The following is a 13,042-nucleotide window of genomic DNA, read 5'->3' as shown; positions in this document are numbered from 1 at the left end:
AAATTACAGAGCATATTCAAAAGAATGGATTAATGAGACAAAGTCAACATGGATTTGGTGAAGGGAAATCTTGCCTCACCAATCTACTACATTTCTTTGAAGGGGTGAACAAACATGTGGATAAAAGATGAGCCGTTTGATATTGTGTATCTGGATTTTCAGAAGGCGTTTGATAAAGTACCTCATGAAAGACTCCAGAGGAAATTGGAGAGTCATGGGATAGGAGGTAGTGTTCTATTGTGGATTAAAAATTGGTTAAAAGACAGAAAACAGGGAGTAGGTTTAAATGGTCAGTCTTCTCAATGGAGAAGGGTAGTTAGTGGGGTTCCCCAGGGGTCTGTGCTGGGACCGCTGCTTTTTAACATATTTATAAATGACCTAGAGATGGGAATAACTAGTGAGGTAATTAAATTTGATGATGACACAGTTAGTCAAAGTCGTTAAATCGCGGGAGGATTGTGAAAACTTACAAGAGGACCTTACGAGACTGGGAGTCTAAATGACAGATGATGTTTAATGTGAGCAAGAGTAAAGTGATGCATTTGGGAAAGAGAAACCCAAATTATAGCTACGTCATGCAAGATTCCACGTTAGGAGTCACGGCCCAAGAAAGGGATCTAGGTGTCGTCGTTGAAACCTTCTGCTCAGTGTGCTGCAGCGGCTAAGAAAGCAAATAGAATGTTAGGTATTATTAGGAAAGGAATGGAAAACAAAAATGAGGATGTTATAATGCCTTTGTATCGCTCCATGGTGCGACCGCACCTCGAATACTGCGTTCAATTCTGGTCACCGTATCTGAAAAAAGATATAATGGAATTAGAAAAGGTACAGAGAAAATGATAAAGGGGATGGGACGACTTCTCTATGAGGAAAGGCTAAAGCGGCTAGGGCTCTTCAGCTTGGAGAAAAGGCGGCTGAGGGGAGATATGATACAGGTCTATAAAATAATGAGGAGTTGAACGGGTAGATGTGAAGCGTCTGTTCATGCTTTCCAAAAATACTATAGGGGGCATGCGATGAAGCTAAAATGTAGTAAATTTAAAACAAATCGGAGAAAAAGTTTCTTCACTCAATGTGTAATTAAACTCTGGAATTCGTTGCCAGAGAATGTGGTAAAGGCGGTTAGCTTAGCGGAGTTTAAAGAAGGTTTGGGCGGCTTCCTAAAGGAAAAGTCCATAGACCATTATTAAGCCACATTGAGACAGCAAAGAGGTGGGAAAATGTGGGATACAAATGCAACAAATAAATAAATAAATGGACTTGGGGAAAATCCACTATTTCTGGGATAAGCAGCATAAAATGTTTTGTACTTTTTTGGGATCTTGCCAAGTATTTGTGACCTGGATTGGCCACTGTTGGAAACAGGATGCTGGGCTTGATGGACCTTTGGTCTTTCCTTCTTGGAGGAAAAGTCCATAGTCTGCTACTGAGAGAGACAAGGGGAAGCCACTCCTTGCCCTGGGATTGGTAGCATGGAATGTTGCTAATATTTGGGTTTCTGTCAGGTACTGACCTGGACTGGCCACTGTTGGAAGCAGGATACTGGGCTAGATGGACCACTGATCTGACCCAGTATGGCTATTCTTATGTATATTACATATTATCAATGACTCCCTCTCCTCTGTTCATCCACCAACCACATATATTCATACAATCATTAAAGAATTCTTGTGATAGCTTAGGAACCTCAGTTGTGCATATTGCCAACTCAACTTTATGGCAACAAACCTTGCACACAACTCTTCATCAGCTCACCATGATGCCACATTTTTGTATATACTTTTCTTCTTTTATATAAATTCTTTTAACTCTATGTTTGAATACTCATCTTATTTCAAAAATCGGACCCAGGGGTTGTTGTTAACGTCCGACATGCACGTTTCGCCCTTCCCCAGGGCTGTCTCAAGGACTGACCCCTACAAAAAATAGAAATATGTAAAAATACCTCCCAACATTAAACGAAACGCCTATAGAGTTATTATTTATTCCCTCATACAGACCCTCCATTAACCAATCCCCCACTTTCTTACCTTTCGCCGTCTTAGCGCCAGTTCTACTTAAATAAACAACTGATTTCAGGGTTATTCCCTTGTAAAGATGGCCACGGCGTGTTTTTAGCTACCTTATATAGCATACTATGGGTGATGCCCCCTACCGCCCATTGTTGCTTGGAGAAGGAAGCAGAGACAATGAGGACCATCTAACGTGTGTACTCCCATTTACAGATATGGCTCAGAAGGTGGCCCAGATAATTAAAACTCACTGGCATGTGGTCCAATTATACCCTTGCTTCCAGGAACTACCTTTGATACCCTATACGAGAGGGAAAACTATAGGGGAGTGGTTGGCGCCTAACAAGTTGTGGGAACCGGGGACAAGGGGAGAACAGAAAGGAGAACATAATATTTGTGGGAGGTGCCAATGGTTTAGGCAGGCGATTATGGGGGTAGAGTGGTGTGCCCCTAGTGGGAGGAAGATCAAGGCTTGGGATAAAACGAATTGTGAGACGAGAAATGTAGTGTACGCCATTGAACGCCCATGTAGGTTAGTATATGTGGGTAAGAGTTCTCGCCCTTTAAAAATAAGACTGACAGAATATAAGTCCCGGATTGCCACGAATAATATACAGGCTCCCCTGGTAGAGCATTGGATGGAGAAAGGACACAGGATGGAAGATATTAGGTGGAGAATCCTGGAGCATGTGTATGTAGGGAAGGAAGGTGGATCTGTGACTAGGGTGTTAAATTTCAAAGAGCAGCGATTTATATTTTTGTTACAGTCAGTGACGCCCACTGGTTTAAATGCTGAATTTGAATGGGCATCGCTTATGTAGTAATGAACAGCTGTGGCCAACCAGGACTTGGGAAGTAGGTAGGGGGCGACACCCATAGTATACTATATAAGATAGCTAAAACACGCCGCGGAATAACCCTGAAATCAGTTGTTTATTTAAGTAGAGCTAGCGCTAAGACAGCGAAAGGTAAGAAAGTGGGGGATTGGTTAATGGAGGCCAGCAGGGGAATAATACAAACTGCCAGAAGTTATGGCTCTCAAGGTTCCTGTCACAACAGGAGCCGAGGCACATGGTTGCCTAACCAAAGGCCAGCCGGGGAATAAGCCACACACCGGCTAAATTCCACAGAGAAAAGTGAATCCCACTGGACCCGCTTTTCTTGAAGCACTCAACCAAAAATAATTCCAAGTACAGGGTATTAGTTAAGAAAATCTAATCCTACCAGACCAGACTGACTGCTCAGGCTGCATGTCTACCCTCTGCTGGAGACTGAGATTTACTGGCTGCTAGCTTATACTGGTTTAAGTTTTAGTGTTCTCAGTCTCCCTCTGCTGGTAGGCGTGCATAACCCAAGCGTCTTGACCGGTCTGGAGGGTCGCTGAGGAACAGTTGTTTATTTAAGTAGAGCTGGTGCTAAGACGGCGAAAGGTAAGAAAGTGGGGAATTGGTTAATGGAGGGTCTGTATGAGGGAATAAATAATAACTCTATAGGCGTTTCGTTTAATGTTGGGAGGTATTTTTACATATTTCTATTTTTTGTAGGGGTCAGTCCTGAGACAGCCCTGGGGAAGGGCGAAACGTGCATGTCGGACGTTAACAACAACCCCTGGGTCCGATTTTTGAAATAAGATGAGTATTCAAACATAGAGTTAAAAGAATTTATATAAAAGAAGAAAAGTATATACAAAAATGTGGCATCATGGTGAGCATATGAAGAGTTGTGTGCAAGGTTTGTTGCCATAAAGTTGAGTTGGCAATATGCACAGCTGAGGTTCCTAAGCTATCACAAGAATTCTTTAATGATTGTATAAATATATGTGGTTAGTGGATGAACAGAGGAGAGAGAGTCATAGATAATATGTAAGGATATAATTTTTGGACTCCCAATAGTGGTTAAAGTAATAAGTAGCCGAAGAGACTTGTATTCTTATGTACAGGCATCTGTAGTGAAAAGTGCAGTTGCCGCTTCTAAAGGCTTTGAGTAGAAGAATGCCAAGGACTTTTCGCACCGGGCTCCATGGGCGACATCACCTACATGTGAGATGATACTTCCTGCTTGTTCTTAGAGAGTCAAACATGCACATAAAAAAAAAAAATTAACTTTTGCAGAAAACATGGATGTTTGGTCAACTATAAGGCTTTTTGCCTGGTATTTAAAACCTGGCCCTTAATGTTTCCTCGAGTGTTTGGAAAACTTCAGTTATAGATATGGCCTCTAATATCTTCACTCTCCGAAGAACGTGCCCAGAAGGATCTTTACCACCCACCTTCTCTAACCCTCACTTTTCTCTTCTCAATGAATGATCTTAAACTTTTTTCTGCTCTGGGTGGAAGTGACTTTGCCTTATTTTAGCTGCAGACTCAGATATGAAAATGTCACCTCTGAAAAAATATAGAACATTTTGTTAATGTATCGCTGAAACTCAGACTGTAGGCTCTTATACAACAAGGAACATTTTCATTCTATGATGCTTTATCATCAGAGCTCTGCTGCTGTGCACTTCTACAGGAGAGCAAGATGACATAACTTAAGCCTTCCATAACTTGTTACATCAGGCAAACACTTCCTGCCTTGCCTTAACACTGGGCAAGGATATCATGGTTCACGTCTTCCTCCTGCTTTCCCCTTAACGATGACATCGCTCACTATCTAATCAGAAATATGCATGGCACTGTCTACTCACCTTGTCCTGCCCATTGGCAGTAGTGGGAGAGCCTCCAGGGTCCTGAACCAGTGCAACATCCTCAAAACTGACAGGGAGGGGTGGGGTACAGGGACCATGTGGCAGAGGGGGTGGTGGTGGTGGAGGCAGTGGTGGCTCCACTCCAACTCCTTCTCCTTCTTCATCTGTGTCTGAGTTGAGGAAGGAGAATTTGGAACGTTGCTCCTTCAGTAGCATCTCAATGCGGGAGTCCAGGCTACTGTGCTGAGCAAACGGTAAGCTTTCATGTGTGGGGTCCGATACTGGGGAACCTGGTCTGCATGGAGAGGAGAGCGGCAGAGGGGGTGATCGTGTCCTGTCTTCTGCTGCTGCAGGGCTTCTACTCCCTGCTGTTTCCTGAGCAATTAAGTCCAAGGAAGCAGTGACACTGGTCAGTGAAAAATTCTCCTTAGGGGTGGAGGGGAAGAGTCTGTAATCTTTATCTCCAGAGGGCTGCTCAGCAGCATTAGTGGGAAGGGGTGAAGGAAACTCAACTCCAGCAACAGCATAGCACGAGTATGAGTTATGGCTAGCGCTTGGATCAGTGGGAGGCAGTGGTGGTGGTGGAGGGGGTGGAGGAGGGGCACGGCTCCTGTGTCGGTGGCCTGAGCGGTACAAGGACTCCTCTCGATGGTGGCTATGGTGGTAGGAGGAACGGCGTTTGGAGGAAGAAGAGGAGGAAGTGGAGGAGGAAGAGGAGGAAGGTGTTAGTACCACATCAGTCAACTGGCTACTATAGGGCAGTGAGAGATAGTGATGCTCAATGCCACTGCTCCGATACTGTGAGTGTGAAGCTCCAGGCTTGCGAGGGTAGGAATCTTGGTAGCAGGCCTCAGATCGCTTTTGCTGTCCTTTGTAACCAGAGGGCTCCTGGTACGTGGTGGAGTAGTTTGGAGTGCTTTGCCTAGGGAAATCAAGAGTAAAATAAAAACGTTGAAGACAGTAATATGAACAGGAACAAAGGTGATGCACAGTGTGGTCAACACCTCGATGAGGCTGATATTCAGCAAGACTTACCAGGCTAAGACTCCTAGCCAGATAAGTCCTACTCTGGGTAGTTATCCAGGTACTTCCTCAGTACCTGGATAACTATCCAGGCAAGTTAGATGAGCACAACACCTGACCTGGTTGCTGTACAATTTATCATCCATCCACCTCTACCAGAGGTACCATATATATATGGCTGGTTTGTCAAGAATTTAACACCCCAAATTTTTTTTATGGAAAGACATTTCACCATTGTCATTTTGCCACAGTTAAACTTTCTATGTTAAGATTTACCCCTTTATGCACTGAATGGTAGTCCCAAAATTGAGTAGTACAGCCTTACACAGTTTGAGCCCATTTTCAAGGATACAATGTTTTTATGGTTGCGTCATTTTCTTTTCTTATGGGTTTACTAAAAACACACAGAGAAACCAGTTGACAGCTGGCAACCCTAACAATGACTGCATCAGCCCAGACTATCATGGAACCCAATTTTTAGGGAAAATTTCAACACACTAGCACCCAAGTTTCCCAATACATACTACTAAGTGTAGCATTGAATTTCTGCCATATGGAAATCAAACCACCACAGGAGTAGCCAAAAGGTCTTCTTAGGAAAATGTTACTTGGCAGCTCAGAGCGCTAATATTTATTGCGCCAACAAATTTCAGCACCCTCTGAACTTATTTGCAAAATTCTTTGAAGTAATCTGTGCTATATTTATATGTTAAGGAGAATAAATGCCTTTTGCAGCACTTACAAATATAAGGCGAAACTGTCATACCTGATAATTTCCTTTCCTTTAGTCCAGCCATGGATAAGTAGGTCCCCCAGTCTGAACAAATGGGGACTGTGCTCCCTTGCCTACCAGCAAACAGAGATAGAGAGCTGAAACTTTCAGTGACATCACTGGGATATAGGCTGGTGCTCTGCTGGAACTTTCCAGTATGCCACTGCCAAAGCAGTGTAAGATCCTGTAAGTCACTCCCAAAGCAACATCTGCCACTGCAGAATAATTAACTTCAACAATTAGCATGTAACTAAACTATACAGGCAGTGAATGGAAAGCAGAGAGCCCAGGGAGTCCCAAGGTTTCAGTCTTCCAGGATGAGTCCCAGGGTGGTGTGCCTGGTCTAAAAGAAGGGAACTTAACAAGTATAACAATTTCACCTTCCTTGCCACACAAGTCAGTACAAGTGGGATGTAAATAAGCAGAATCTCTGACAAAGTCCCCTTGTCAAAGGCCAAGCAGTCTCTGGCTAGAATATCAGGTCTATAATATTTATTTATTGCACTTGTATCCCACATTTTCCCACCTATTTGCAGGCTCAATGTGGCTTACAAAGATCTGTTATGGCATCGTCATAACAGGGTCAGTAATACAATTGGTGTTACAAAGAAATTAGAAAGAGCAAGGGGATCTGGTCGAGGAGTTGTAAAGTAAAATTGTCTAAATAGAAGGTGTTTAGGAGTTGTGATTTAGTTAATTATAGGTTTTCGTGGTAGGCTTTGTTAAAAAGATAAGTTTTCAGAGCTTTTCGGAAGCTCATTATTCGTTTATCGTTTTTAGGTGAGTTGGTAATGCATTCCACATCTGCCTACTCATGTAGGAAAAGCTGGTTGTGTGTGTTAGTTTGTATTTTACTCCTTTGCAGCTGGGGAAGTGTAGGTTCAAAAAGGTGCGGGGCGATCGTTTAGCATTTCTTGGTGGCAAGTCCACGAGGTCTATCATGTAGGTCGGGGCATCTCCATAGATGATTTTATGAACAATCGTGCAGATATTAAACGTGGTACATTCTTTAAGTGGGAGCCAGTGTAATTTTTTTCTTAGGGGTTTTGCACTTTCATATTTTGTTTTTCCAAATATAAGTCTGGCTGCGGTGTTCTGGGCTGTTTGACGTTTCTTGACAGTCTGTTCCTTACAACCGGCGAAAAGTGCATTGCAATAGTCCAGGTGACTTAATACCAATGACTGTACCAGGTTGCGAAAGATGGCCCTTTGGAAGAACGGTTTTACTCTTTTGAGTTTCCACATGGAGTGGAACATTTTCTTTGTTGTATTCTTCACGTGATTTTCAAGTGTGAGATGACGGTCGATGGTGACTCCCAGAATTTTCAGATTATTTAAGACGGGAAGGGCTAAATCTGGGGTGGCTATGGTGGTGAATTTATTGTATTGTGAGGTGAGTATAAGGCATTGTGTTTTTTCTGCGTTGAGTTTTAGCTGAAATGCATCCGCCCAGGAGTGCATGATTTGGAAGCTTTGGTTGATTTTGTTGATAATTTCTTTTAGGTCCTGTTTGAATGGGATGTAGATTGTGACATCATCTGCATATATGTACGGGTTAAGATTTTGATTGTCTAGTAGCTTGGCTAGTTGTATCATCATTAGGTTAAAGAGGGCTGGTGAGAGGGGTGATCCTTGAGGAACTCCGCATTCTGGTAACCATGGGGCTGTCATGCAAAGCGAAAGCTACATACCTGTAGAAGGTATTCTCCGAGCACAGCAGGCTGATTGTTCTCACGAATGGGTGAAGTCCACGGCAGCCCCCCCAATCGGAGATCTTCACTAGCAAAAGCGTTTGCTAGCCCTCGCGTGCGCCGATGGACAGTGCGCATGCACGACCGTCTTCCCGCCCGAACGCGATCGCCAGTCCAGTAAATAGCAAAGACAAGGACAAGGGAAGACACAACAAAGGGGAGGCGGGCGGGAAGGTGAGAACAATCAGCCTGCTGTCCTCGGAGAATACCTTCTACAGGTATGTAGCTTTCACTTTCTCCGAGGACAAGCAGGCTGCTTGTTCTCACGAATAGGGTATCCCTAGCCCCCAGGCTCACTCAAAACAACAAACAATGGTCAATTGGGCCTCGCAACGGCGAGGACATAACTGAGATTGACCTAAACTTATTCAACTGAGAGTGCAGCCTGGAACAAAATAAAAATGGGCCTATGGGGGGTGGAGTTGGATTCTAAACCTCGAACAGATTCTGTAGCTGTCGCGTCCCTCACCTGTGACGCTGTTCCGTCGGCCATCTCGCGCTTTAGATCGGCTGCTGGAAGCGCTCGCCGGGAGGGGCGGTCAGACGCTGGGTTCCTGCGTCGCCCCAGTGGAGTCCTGTCAGCCGTCTGGGCTGCTCCGGCCTTCCGCTCAGCGTCTGTACCGACTGGGGAATGCCGGTCATGTTGGCAGTGCCGGCGTCCCCGAAGAAAGGGATCCTTTCCGGGCAGGGAGCCCAAGAACATTGAGGACACTCCCCGCAACGCCCCGATTGGCCGCTCGCGGCTGATGCCGCCTCCTGCTTCTGGCCGGCCAATCCAGGGCTGTTGAGTCACTGCTGAGGCTGCTCCGCCTCCTACCAGCAGTTCCCTGCCTTCCTGATGGGGAGGGCTATTTAGGAGCAGCTTTGTGGGGTATTCACTGCTTCGGCTTCTACCTGTGTGGACTCCGTGGTGCTGTGATTCTTTGTTGGACTGATTCCTGCCTCTCAGAACCTTTGCCTGGACCTGGACTTTGCTTTTGCTTGCCACCTGCCTCTCAGAACCTTTGCCTGGACCTAGACTTGCTTTTGCCTGCCGCCTGCCTCTCAGAACCTTTGCCTGGACCTGGACTTGCTTTTGCCTGCCGCCTGCCTCTCAGAACCTTTGCCTGGACCTGGACTTTGCTTTTGCTTGCCACCGGCCCTTAGAACCTTTACCTGGACCTGGACTTTGCTTTTACTGGTCGCCTGCCTTAGAACCCTAGCCTGGACTTGGACTCTGTCTACTTGCGGGCTTTCCAGAACCTAGGCCTTGAACTGGACTGTGTGGGGTGCCTGCTGTCTATCCTGAGATCCACCTGGACCTGCGCTGGGGTTCCAGTCCTGTTTCCTCAGGTAAGACCGGGATTGTCTGGCTGCCGAACGCAGTTTGGCACAGGGGCTCACATCTTAGTACTGCAGGGCTTGACAGTAGCACCGACTGCCCAAACCGACTGTCGCGTCGGGTATCCTGCTGAAGGCAGTAATAAGATGTGAATGTGTGGACAGATGACCACGTCGCAGCCGTGCAAATCTCTTCGATAGTGGCAGACTTCAAGTGGGCCACTGACGCTGCCATGGCTCTAACACAATGAGCCGTGACATGACCCTCAAGAGTCAGCCCAGCCTGGGCGTAAGTGAAGGATATGCAATCTGCTAGCCAATTGGATATGGTGCGTTTCACGACAGCCACTCCCCTTCTGTTGGGATCAAAAGAAACAAACATTTGGGAGGACTGTCTGTGGGGCTGTGTCCGCTCCAGATAGAAGGCCAATGCTCGTTTGCAGTCCAATGTGTGCAGCTGACGTTCAGCACGGTGGGTATGAGGACGGGGAAAGAATGTTGGCAAGACAATTGACTGGTTCAGATGGAACTCCGACACCACCTTCGGCAAGAACTTATGGTGAGTGCGGAGGACTACTCTGTTATGATGAAATTTAGTATAAGGAGCATGAGCTACCAGAGCTTGAAGCTCACTGTGAGCTGAAGTGACTACCACCAAGAAAATGACCTTCCAAATCAAGTACTTCAGATGGCAGGAATTCAGTGGCTTGAAAGGAGGTTTCATCAGCTGGGTGAGAACGACATTGAGATCCCATGACACTGTAGGAGGTTTGATGGGGGGCTTTGACAAAAGCAAACCTCTCATGAAGCGAACAACTAGAGGCTGTCCCGAGATCGGCTTACCTTCCACATGGTAATGGTATGCACTAATCGCACTAAGATGAACCCTTACAGAGTTGGTTTTAAGACCAGACTCGGACAAGTGTAGAAGGTATTCAAGCAGGGTCTGTGTAGGACAGGAAGGAGGATCTAGGGCCTTGCTGTCACACTAGACGGCAAACCTCCACCATAGAAAAGAGTAACTCTTTTTAGTGGAATCTTTCCTGGAAGCAAGCAAGACACGGGAGACACCCTCGGAGAGACCCAAGGAGGCAAAATCTACGCTCTCAACATCCAAGCCGTGAGAGCCAGGGACCGGAGGTTGGGATGCAGAAGCGCCCCCTCGTTCTGAGTAATGAGGGTTGGAAAACACTCCAATCTCCATGGTTCTTTGGAGGACAATTCCAGAAGAAGAGGCAACCAGATCTGGCGACGGCCAAAAGGGAGCGATCAGGATCATGGTGCCTCAATCTTGCTTGAGTTTTAGCAAACCTTCCCCACCAAAGGTATGGGAGGATAAGCATACAGGAGACCTTCTCCTTAATCCAGGAGAAAGGCATCCGACGCTAGCCTGCCATGGGCCTGAAGTTTGGAACAGAACTGAGGGACCTTGTGATTGAGTTGAGTGGCAAAGAGATCTACCAAGGGGGTGCCCCACACTTGGAAGATCTTGCGTACCACTCTGGAATTGAGCGACCACTCGTGAGGTTACATTATCCTGCTCAATCTGTCGGCCAGACTGTTGTTTACGCCTGCCAGATACGTGGCTTGAAGAAACATGCCGTTCCGGCGAGCCCAAAGCGACATTCTGACGGCCTCCTGACACAGGGGGCGAGATCCGGTGCCACCCTGCTTGTTGATGTAATACATGGCAACCTGATTGTCTGTCTGAATTTGAATAATTTGATTGGACAGCTGATCTCGGAAGGCCTTTAGAGTGTTCCAGACTGCTCGTAACTCCAGGAGGTTGATCTGTAAATCTTTCTCCTGAAGGGACCAACTCCCTTGGGTGTGAAGCCCATCGACATGAGCTCCCCACCCCAGGAGAGACGCATCCGTCGTCAGCACCTTTTGAGGCTGAGGAATTTGGAAAGGACGTCCCAGAGTCAAATTGGACCAAACTGTCCACCAATGGAGGGACTGAAGAAAACTCGCGGACAGCAGGACTACATCCGCTAGGTCCCCAGCAGCTTGGTACCACTGAGACGCTAGGGTCCATTCAGCTGATCTCATGTGGAGGTGGGCCATGGGAGTCACATGCACTGTGGAGGCCATGTGGCTGAGCAATCTGAACATCTGCCGAGCTGTGATCTGCTGAGACGCCCGGACCCAGGAAACGAGAGACAGAAGATTGTCGGCCCTCGCTTCCGGAAGCAAGGACATGGTGCATGGGTACAGTGGACGATACCTTAGGTGGCAAAGGATAGTCCAAAAGTTCAAACATTTCGGATCTTGGCTCATCCTCCGTAACCACAGGGAAGGGAATGGCTGTAGACATTTCCCGGACAAAGGCTGTGAAAGACAGGAGGAGAAAGCTGCCTTTCAGGAGAGGAAGTGGGATCAGAAGGAAGACCACCAGATTCCTCGTCAGAGAAATATCTGGGGTTCTCCTCTGCTTCCCACGAGGCCTCATCCTCGGTATCGGACACAAGTTCACGAACTTCAGTCCGAAGCCACGCCCATCTCGACTCCGTGGAAACATGGCCACGATGGACACGTCGAGAGGAAGACTCCCGCATCGGCGGCGATGAAGCTCCCTCAATCGATGACGTTGGGAAGTCAGCCTGGGAGGCTGCCGATGCAGGTACCGCAAGCGGTCCCGGGACCGGAGACCTCACGACGGGCAAGGGGCCAGCCGGCGCCCCACTCAACAGCACCGGCGGCGCAAGCACCTCCGGTACCGGAGCACAAGGGCACAACAGCTCCTCCAGAATCCCTGGGAAGATGGCCCTGAGGCTCTCATTCAGAGCGGCTGTCGAGGAAGGCAAGGAGTCCGGTACAGGCAACGAGCTGAGAATCTGTCCAGGACGCGGAGGCGGTACCGGGCTGTCCACAGTGGAGTGCAGACACCTCCTGTATGGAGGGTGAGCGGTCGTCCCGGTGTCGACGCTTAGGTGCCAGCGCCACCGGCGACCCAGAGCTCTCGGTACCGCGTCTGGAAGGCGACCGATGACGATGCTTCTTTGCCTTCGCACGAAGCACGTCACCGGTACCACCCGGTACCGAAGAGGAGTACGTCGAATCCAAACGCCTCCTGTGGGCCGGGTCGGAAAGGGGTCGATCCCAAGGGGGCCTGTACCGCAGGAGCCCTCAAGGCAGGCGGAGTCCTACTCAAGGGCTCACCGCTACCAGCAGGGGAACGGACAGCACTCCAGAAGACGAAGCACCCTCCGACGACATCAATACCACCGATGACCTCGGTATCGCAGACATTGGAGCACCGGCAGATGAGCTGGGTACCGCAGACGTCGACGAATCGGACGATGACCTCGGTACCGAAGACGTCGAAGCACCAGACGAGGCCCCGAACAAAAGGTTCCACTGGGCCAATCTCGCCGTCTGAGTCCTCTTCTTCAATAGAAGACAGAGAGTACAGGCCTGGGGACGATGCCCGGCCCCCACACACTGAAGGCACGAAATATGCCTATCAGTGACGGAG

General features: G+C 47.7%; 1 protein-coding gene across 2 annotated transcripts in view; it reads right to left on the bottom strand.

Annotated features, from left to right (window-relative positions):
* Positions 1-13,042, bottom strand: part of SETD1A (SET domain containing 1A, histone lysine methyltransferase) — a 355,902-nt gene that overhangs the window by 203,175 nt on the left and 139,685 nt on the right. For both annotated transcript variants that reach the window (XM_030208984.1, XM_030208985.1), the window contains exon 7: positions 4,699-5,620. In XM_030208984.1, coding sequence (XP_030064844.1) covers positions 4,699-5,620 — 922 coding nt within the window. The remainder of the gene's footprint in view (positions 1-4,698; positions 5,621-13,042) is intronic.

The sequence above is a fragment of the Microcaecilia unicolor genome, chromosome 7 (assembly GCF_901765095.1).
Source record: "Microcaecilia unicolor chromosome 7, aMicUni1.1, whole genome shotgun sequence".
In the NCBI taxonomy this organism is placed as follows: Eukaryota; Metazoa; Chordata; class Amphibia; order Gymnophiona; family Siphonopidae; genus Microcaecilia; species Microcaecilia unicolor.
This window is presented reverse-complemented; position numbering and strand designations above follow the sequence as displayed.